Below are 9671 nucleotides of genomic sequence, written 5' to 3' on the forward strand. Positions count from 1 at the left end.
AGGAACCGTTGTGTACTCATTAACATGATTTAGAGAGCAGAGGCCGTATCACGTAACTGTCATAAATTCTGTCAAAAGTTAATGACAGTGACGTCAAATTGGTGAAACGATGAGACGTCACCGCTTGATGCTACGAGGAATCAGCCAATTACATCAGGGCGCCACCCCGAGAGCATTTATTTGCACGGCGATAGACCGTCTGCTAATTTTTTTGTAAAAAGCATTCAGAAATACAGTGATCAAAATAATTAATATTTTATTTTGCCAGAAAATTGTGTTTAAAGTTAGAACATATTAAGCAACGCAAAAAGCATAAGAAGTTGTGTTATTCAATTTTCTGGAGGGTGACTATTGGTGCCGAGGAGGTGCACTCACAACGGTAAAATGTCAACAAGCCGCTTTGTACGAAACATGGAGTCCTTCCTCCATGGCACGAAAGCAGCCGAAGCAGCCAATTCCACCCAATGTTATTGTTTTTTACGCGGCATCTAAAAATCAGGCTACTGTGCGGTTGACCTAAGTGCACAGAAAAATTTGAACGAAGGCAATGAAGGCTGCGTGCCTGCTGAGCAAACTTGCAAGGAGCGATTGGTAAGAAATCAATGAAAAAATCGCCGTGTTCGGTGCTTACGTTTGAAAACGCAAAAGGGTGAAGTGTTGCAGTATGTGATGTGGGGCCGTCTGTTTCTTTTCCCTTGAGGAAATAGAACACAACCACGAAGTGCGATTTGCTGGGAAAATGAAGTGCTTTGCCAGCATAAGCCTGTGTTGCTTATGTGTAGCTATTGCACTTAGGTGACCACGGAAACCCACCCCTTCTGCGTGCTAAGTTAGCAGATTGGCATTCGCTTACCATCGGTTGTGTGATGCCGATGTGTGCCTTGCTACCAACGGCAGCTTGAAAGCTGCCCGTGGCAATTAACCGCAGTGCACATAGCACCTGCCGCCGAACCGATAACGCGCTCGCACGCGCACCTAGCAGTTCATCGGAGACTTCGTCGTACAGCCATTCCACAATCTGCTTCTACAGTCGAAAAAAGGCGTTAAAACAGCTCGTCCGGCAGGTCAAACGCGTCTTCATGCGCCCTCCTTCGCCGTTGCTCGCACCGGCGCAACCACCTCAGTTGTATCGCCGCGTTCACCGCCGCCATTTTCTGTCCCAAACGCAACAGTCAAATTGACCGCCTCGAGGCGATCACAAAAAAAATCAATTTGCACCTGCGTAATTAGGTGTGCAACGCCATCACTTCTGCCACATCCGTGACGTAATCTGCAGCCACCCATGATGCAAAAAAGCAATATGGCTGCCAGCCACGACCGACCAATAGGATTGAGGCTAACTGACTGTTTTCGACAAGTTTTGGCAACTTTGCTATTTGACAGTTCTGTAATACGTCCCCAGGACTCTTGCAAACACTATCTGCAGAAAGCATGGGCAGTGCCCAAGACCGTTCTGTGCTTGCATCGACAGGCACCATGTGATTTGGGAAGGACTACAATGAGAACATGCCACAATGTGGGCAGGTAAAAACAAGCACAGTCATTGCCATAGCATCATTACAATGATAATTTGAGCATGACTGCAAGGGCACTGGAAACGTCAGGCACTTAAAAGGGAATTCATTTCGGAGCTGAAATGAGCCTGTGCTAATATGCAGATATATTAAATTATGAGAATGACAAGGAGACTACACCATGCTCTCTTCTGTTATGCTTCATGCTAATTATAGTCACATTTCTCACAAGTTAACCTAAAGAGGATAAAAAGCAGCACAACAAAAGTCAACAACAAAAAAAACTTACTGGACTGTTGAATTGCTAATAGAGTTTTGAAATTCACAGATGTAAGGGTGTGTCACGAGCGAAAAAGAAAAGAGGGATGAGGAAACACTGGACGCAAGGAAAGGCATGTTAATTGGCACATGGCACTTTGAAAGAAAGAGAAGAGGGAAGAGAGTGCAGTCGTATTTTTGGAAGAGATGGAGAAGACGACGACGAAACTGAAAACAAGGTAGAAGTAAAGGAAAATGAATTCAACTACACCTTGGCCAAACCCCTGTGTGGGTATGTGCCATATACCTGGGGTGAAGAAGGACGTATAAAAGGAGGGATGGCGAGGTAGACAGGAGGAACGTTCTAGGTGCGGACGTTGGCGCATTGCCATGAGCTGCAGCAGGAGGTGTTAGATCGCGAGGCCTACTGACCTGGCGTGGTCCCCACCGGCTGATGCTCCGGACCTGTGGATCACGACGCTGACCCCGTCTTCGGAATGCGGGCCCTGTGTCAACGCCTCCGGATTGACGCTTAGCCTGCGGCTGTTGCTATCTGCCAGACCTCGTCATCAGTACGAAGATGCTCCAACGCCGACATCCAGCTAAGGCAACGTGGCAGCACCGACTCTCGTTGTTGTGCCAATCAGTATGAGGCCGGCACGATAAAGGAAATGGTTGATTTACTGGCTGAAGTGTTAGAACGTATGATGGCGTGCAGCCGAACGACGCGTGACGCCGGCACGCGGAGGAAGCTCAATTCGGCTACACTTCGGCGTCATCATCTTCAGCAGTTGGTGCTGCTCCTGATGCGTAAGGCCGCCGCTGCTGCTACACTTTCACCTGATCCTCCTCACCACTCTTCTCATAGAACAGCGGCGTCTCTTAAAACAAGGTACCACCTGGGCTTATGTCCGTACTCCGCGTCCGAGAGAGCGTACAAACCACCCGCATTCGGTAGCAAGACTGTATGAGTGCGACTTTGTGGTTTATGCGTGAGGACCATTAGTGTGATAGGAATGCGGTGTTTTCTGTTGTGTTATCTTGATGTATGTGTAATGTGCTGTTTTTGTTTGTTGTTCACTCAGGCATAAAGTGCGTCTCGAGTTTCCCCTTTGAAGCCTTCTCTCTGCTTTATAGGCTTGCACACACACAGAGCGCTTATCATTCCACACCATAAGCACACTTTTGTGTGACCAGGTGCAAGGCTTTTAGGAACACCTCTCTGAGCCTCTCTGAGCTACGTGGTCAGTGTAAACTCTAATGCACAGCAAATGGCTGCATGACATTCTAATGCAGATCGCACTCAAAAACGCGTGAGAAGCAGTGGGAATGTTACAGGGCTGACTAATAGGCAAAGTATAGTTGGATGTGAGAAAATCCTTCCTCAGCACCAGTTTGCGATACCACTCTCCAAGAAGCCAGAGCAGCTCAGAAACTGCAGTCGCAGAAACGCACACAACATGTAGAATAAACACTGAGTGTCATATTTTTCGATGGACAAACATTGCCATGTACACAGAACAGGTAGGACCATTCAACCAACGCTACCCATATTGACATTCCATAAGCATTACTTGTAGCGTGGTATTCTATTCTTCTGCACTACAAAAAAAAAACATGAGGGGAGGAACTGGGTCAAGAAATGTGTAGAGCTAAAATTTTTGTATAAAAGATAACACCTGCACACTATTACACTTGTACTCTTGAAGCAGTTTCTACAGTTGCAATACACACACAACAGTTGGAAACATGCAGTCATTCACCAAGTTCACTGAGTACACATCACATCGCAACATGTCACAATGATTGAAGTGACCCCTCCTTCCCTTCTTATAAAAACAGAAGTGCAATACTAGCCTCCTTCTCCACCCAGGCAGTGACATGCAAGGCACAACAGCAGAATGAACACGGGGGAATGCTTGTGAACTTGATTCATTTCAACCTCGAGAAATTCTTGCATCCTGGGCTCACAAATTTAAAGGTGATCCTAGTTTCGCAGACATAGATTCTTATGAATCTCAGGACAACGGGGGTACCAAGATAAGAATAGACATGTTCTTGGAGGTGGGTCCAGTACCGACTGTTCTGTAGCTTTAAACGTTGAGAGAGAAAATTGTACAACACAGCTGCGAGCCCTGAAGATCTTCTGAAAGGCTATGCAGTGCAAGGAGCCAAAGAGTAAGGAAGTGGTGCTGTTGCACCTGACTGTCGGAGGCACTTATGCTTTTTCATTAGGCATCTAAATAGTAGGTAACGCTATCCACCGCACTTCATTCAAACAGTGTCAGTCAATGACAGGCCTGGATGAAAGACATGTGCACCACAGCATTGCAAAAGGGTGCCGTACCAGGCTTATTTTGCAGCAGGAGGCAGACCCCACTTGCACAGATGATGTAGTGGGCTAGAGAGCTGCAGCGGAGGCAGCAGTTTATGTCTACTATTTCGTTGAACGAACAGCTTCACGCTTGATCAGCCTAAACAAGGGAGCCTGGAAAGGGCATTCACACGGCTGTGACTGCAACGGTTCAATTGAGCACAAGGCCTGGGTTGGCCAAGTCTGTACATAATGCAGAGCCAGGTCAGGGTCTGTGCAGACTGTAAGAAAGGTGATGACTGATGATCACCACTGTGTGGCTATACTCATATTGTCCAACACATGTGTTGGACATCTGTCAGTAATTCCCAGCTTGGTGAAAGCATAATTGCATCATCATCATCAGCCTTACTACACCCACTGCAGGGCAAAGGCCTCTCCCATGTCTCTCCAATTAACCCTATCCTTTGCCAGCTGCATCCACCCTTTGCCTGCAAACTTCTTAATCTCATCCGCCCATCTAACCTTCTGCCGCCCCCTGCTACGCTTACTTTCTCTTGGAACCCACTCCGTTGTCTCCTTTTTCCTGTGAACGTCTTTTTTAGCGCACAGCCTCCAGAAATGAATATGTACCAACTAGCCTGTCAGAAAGTCTTACTAAATAACAGTGGAGAGCTCCAGATTAATTTCAACCGCAGCGGTGGCAAGTCATGAAGATTAAATGCAAGAAAGCTTGCAAGCTGTGCGGTGTCAGTGCATGTCAAAAAACCCCAGATAATGTCAACAGATTCCAAGGAGCAGATGTAGCTCAAAAGCACATCAGAAATAGGTCTCACTTTCACTACAGTACCCACTGCTATGAGCACTGCAGATAGTAGTGCAGGTCCAGCGGCCTGCAGTACTCGTAGCAGTCCCCATTCACATGGCCCTTTGTACCGCAGTGATGGCACGCATTAATGATGTGCCTGGTTGGCACCCTTGAGAAAGGAGCAAGGATGCCTGGTCCGTACACCTTTTCCAGGCTCCTGACGAGGATCTCCACCAGCTCCTCCACTCCTTCACCAGCCGACAGATGGTATCCATCGGCGCCAAAAAGGTGCCTCTTTGGAAATTTACGTGCATCCAAGAAGCGATGCTGAAAATAAAACAGAATTTGTTCAGAAATAGGGCAAATTGAGGCAATACGTCAAACATGGTATGGTATCTAGGGTTAATGTCCAAAACTGACTTGAGGTATGAGGGCTGCTACAGTGGAGGGTTCCAAATTAACCTCGACCATTTGCAATATCACATAGCAGCACATTGGCGCCATTTTGTTACCGGCTCGGTGAACGTGAGCAACCAGCGCGGGGAAACATTTAAGACATCACAACAGTATAGAGCTAGAGTAACATTTTACCTTTCTGGTATATTTTTGAAGTAAACAACTCATGAACAGGCAGAAACAAAGCGGACCACACAAACATAGCACTTGCTTAAAACAGAATTAACTCAAACACGTGAAATTTCTGGCATATAAAACACATCAGATCAAAACCTCAGTACGCCAGTCCCATCTGGAACCCACCTCAGATACACCTAACAAATGTGCTCGAATCAAATCAAAGCTATGCTGTCCATTTTGTGCATCATGCCCCGTACCCTTATTTCATCAGCGTTTTATCTCTGAAGGACAACAGCCTTGAAAGCCTCTTACTTTGAAGCCGCATTACCAGCCTTTCTTTGGAGCACAAAATTCTTTGCAGTTCACTCAGTCAAGCACCTTACGTTGTGCATCGCACCCACATATCTCACCACGCTGTGCATCCTTTTCAGATAACTCGGCCTGTTGCTCACACATTTTCAGAATCTTTTTTTCCCCCGAGCATTTGTGGACTGCAATGCCCTTCCCCATATAGTCGCTGGCATCATATGCCCATTTTCATTTCTTGAAGCCTTGACAATGCATTTTCAAACGCAATGCCTGTACTCATATCTTTTCTTAAATATCTGTAACCCCAACCCTCATATAATACCTCCATAGGTGGTAGTTGAGGAAAACAAAGTGAAGATAAAATGTCTGAACATATATTGACGGCAGGTCACCAAGAAGACATGCTGGGATAAATACTTTAATGCCGGCATGTGCCCCTTAGCTAGGTGAGCTCTGCATCATGACAGTGAGCATATACTGATGCAGCCACCACCTCTTGGCACAGCCTTCTGATTTTCTATAGTTTTCTGCTCATATTTACCTTCATGTTTTTCAGAATGAATCTGCAAACCGACATATATGCACCCACTGGTACTGCAATGTGCAGCCATGCATCCTTCATGGGCAGTTTTAACCTTGCTGGCAGGCCTACTGAGAATTTTATGACATCAGCTACTCTATCGAACGTACTACTTGCCGTGAGTGAGAGACCAAGACCCTGCACTCCTCTGAACACTCACTCAGTTAACAGATATTATGATTTTACGTATGTTGCCCAGCATTTTAGGTGCTGAAAAATCAAACTTAACAACGGCCAACCTCTTGAGATTGTGTGGCAGAGTGTGAAGGTAAAAAATTACAGCATCAGTGTGTTCTGCCTTTTTTTTTAAAGCTGTGAGCAAACTGCATTCACAAAACGTGATGGCTCCAGCACATTTTCTTCAATGCAAATGAGAATATAAGTTGGGCAACTGGCACATGTCACCTGCATGCATAGCTACTGAAACCTTTTGTCTATTTCGTCAGGGCAAGACCTCTTCAAAGAAATCTAAACAATACATAATGTTCTTTTCATAATTTTGTAATGTGTGCAACTGAATAGTGCAGGTAGTCGTGTCACTATGTGTTGTCAAGAGTTGTTACTGAGAGTTCGATTAGTGAGCACGCAACATGTGGTATACTGCATGCAATCATTTCTCATGCAGGAAGCAGTTAGTATGCTTGCAAGCAGTTGAGAAAGTACGCCAACAAGGTGGAAACTGCCCATGATGGATGACTGCATTGTAGTACCTGTGGGCGCACGCCTCAATTCTCAACTGTTTTGCTCTAAAAAATATAAAGTGCAACTGATACAGCAAAATATGGAAGCTGAGATGACAGGAACAGGGGGCAAAGACTATGTCAATGTATGCTCACTTTCTCTGTTATCAGAAGAGGCCGGCAGTTACAAACAACTTTTCCTAAACTGTTTGTTTTTTGTTTCGCCACGAACAAACGGAGATTTCCTGTACTAAGAATAAATGTTGTTGCACACCAGCTCTATGTTCACCTGGTATTCTACTCGCCTTTTTGTGCACTGTTCACCCCAAAGGCGTACAACAAGCCAAGCATGTCGGTACTCACGTCCGGGTTCAGGATGAACACAGACGGCATCCGCTTGAGCGTAGCCGTCAGCTTGCGGTTGAGCAAGTGACGGCGGTTCAACCAGCTACGGCTCACCTCGGCGTCCGCTGTAATAAACCAGCGTGGCAGCACCTTCACCACGAGGACCACAGGGGCCACGTCGCGTAGCAGCTGCAGGACGAGGGCCTAGGATGCGAAATGATAGTTCATAACTCGTTACTGAAATCGGCAGAAGTTCGACGCGTTGCACCACCACGTAGTACATACCTTGATGTTGTCGCAAATCTCCTGCGGACTTGTGTTTGGCCTAGAGATGTCGTTGCCTCCCACGTACACAACACAGAAGTCTGCGCGCAGCAGGTTAATGCGCCGCACAGCGCTTGCAAGGCGCACGGCATCGTAGCCGCTGAAGCTGAATGTGCAGGTCTCGACCGACGGACGCAACCGCAGACGAGACCTGCACAAACGCTTCAGCTGACTATCGCCAACGAGCACGCCTCGTAACGGCATGATGGATCGTCACTGGCGGCAACTGAAGTTCGCGCGCGTAGAAAACGTGGAAAAAAGCGCACCTCGCAGTCACATACTATGGTTGGGGACATCTAAGATTACAGAGAACAGACAGCGTCAAGTTTGGTTCAGCTAGGGACAGCATAGGGACGGTTTGGAGTTGGGTTCAGCTCGGTATTTATTCGGACGCAGCCGGCTCACCTGATTCTGGAAGCTAGCCTGCAACTGATGCGGGCACGACTTTTTCAAAGAAGACTCCAAGCAATGCGACGCTATTGCTCTTTTCACCGTCTTTGAGTGCATAGAATCATAAGGCAAAAGATCTTTCTTCGCGCGCGGGTAATAGCCCCAGCAAACATGTCTCTCAAGAAAGGTTAGTTTTAGATCTAAAATTGTAAGACGTACCAGGAAGTTCATGGGTGAACGTTAGCCCAAGTCCATGTTTATTAAAAGCATTTAAAGCTTCACCTACTGTAGAGGGGTAGGTGAAGGAAGTCAGCTTTTTTAAAAGCACTAAAAAATCGTCCACGTACCTAAACACCTTTAAAACCACCCCCCCCCCCCCCCCCCATTAAAAACTATGTCTAAAGACTGGTCAACTTTCGCTAAGAAAATATCGCAAAGGATGGGGGCCACACAGGAACCTATGCACACACCCTTGCGCTGCAAAAAAGGCAGGTTGTCAAAACTTATAAAAGTAGAACTAAGATAAAACTGCAATAATGCGATAAAGTTGTCAACCGACAAACCTGAAGAATTTTGGAAAGAAACGTCACCGTTTGCTTCTATGCATTCCTATACTGCCGCCAAGAGCTGGTCTTGAGGAATCGAATAAAACAAATCTTGTACATCTATGGAAAAACCAAAACCAATATCCTCGGTACTCTAAGTATTCAACTACAGCTGTCGAATTTTTTGTGAAGAAGGGATCGTCCATCCGTAGTAATTTAAGTTGCTTTTGCAAGAAAGTACTGACGTTCTTTTGCCAAGAACCTTCTTCACTCACGATAGTCCGGAAAGGTACATCGGGTTTGTGAGTTTTGGCAGTAAAGAAAGCATTTAGGCTATTACCTCGGCAGTTTTTTATATCTTTAGCGAGAGAATCTAAATTTAAATCCTTGCAGAAGTTGCTGAATTTTGTTTTAACTCTGACAGCACTTTTTTTCACCTGTACAAAGTTCCTATTGATTGCCACGTACGCCTTCTGATCGTACAGATCCTCTGGAAGAACAACAAAACCAGTCTCCTTGTCAGCTTGAACCAGCTTAAGGCGGTTCTGCCCAAAGAAGGTCACTACACCGTTTAACATTCTGTCACCCTGTGCTCTAGCGCAGTCAGAAGCACTGTTTTTTAAGCGGTCCACACCCTCTAGGAGGCACCAGTCCTGGTGTTCAGCGACGCCTACATTCATCATGTGTTCCACAGGAGTGGTCTATGCTATCCCCTTAATATGTGGGAAGACCTATGTTGGCCAGAATGGGCGCTGCATCAACGAGCGCTTGGGGGAACATGCCCGAAATTTATCAGATTTAAAGGATAAATATGCACATTTGGTAGCGCATAATATGGGTTGCGACGGATGCGAGGCACGATTGAGTCAGACTAAGATTCTTGGCAAAAGCACAGATAAGAAGGCACGTGAATGTCTGGATGCTTTCTACATAAGGAAACTTGGCAATAGGTGTGTAAGCACCACATCTGTATCACTTTTTTCGTCCGAGTTCGAATTTTTAGATGCCGCCCTTAAATAATCTTTGTT

At 46.1% G+C, this 9671-nt stretch overlaps 1 protein-coding gene across 1 annotated transcript; it reads right to left on the reverse strand.

The window, feature by feature from the left end:
* Positions 1-343: 343 nt before the first annotated feature.
* LOC144116277 (uncharacterized) lies at positions 344-8470 on the reverse strand. Its single transcript, XM_077650998.1, has 3 exons — positions 7670-8470; positions 7403-7588; positions 344-5221 (listed from the first exon to the last, which is right to left on the reverse strand). Exons 1-3 carry the CDS (start codon positions 7910-7912, stop codon positions 4943-4945), a joined length of 708 nt encoding a protein of 235 aa, XP_077507124.1. The 5' UTR covers positions 7913-8470; the 3' UTR covers positions 344-4942.
* Positions 8471-9671: the final 1201 nt, after the last annotated feature.

This window comes from Amblyomma americanum, chromosome 1 (assembly GCF_052857255.1).
Source record: "Amblyomma americanum isolate KBUSLIRL-KWMA chromosome 1, ASM5285725v1, whole genome shotgun sequence".
NCBI lineage: Eukaryota > Metazoa > Arthropoda > Arachnida > Ixodida > Ixodidae > Amblyomma > Amblyomma americanum.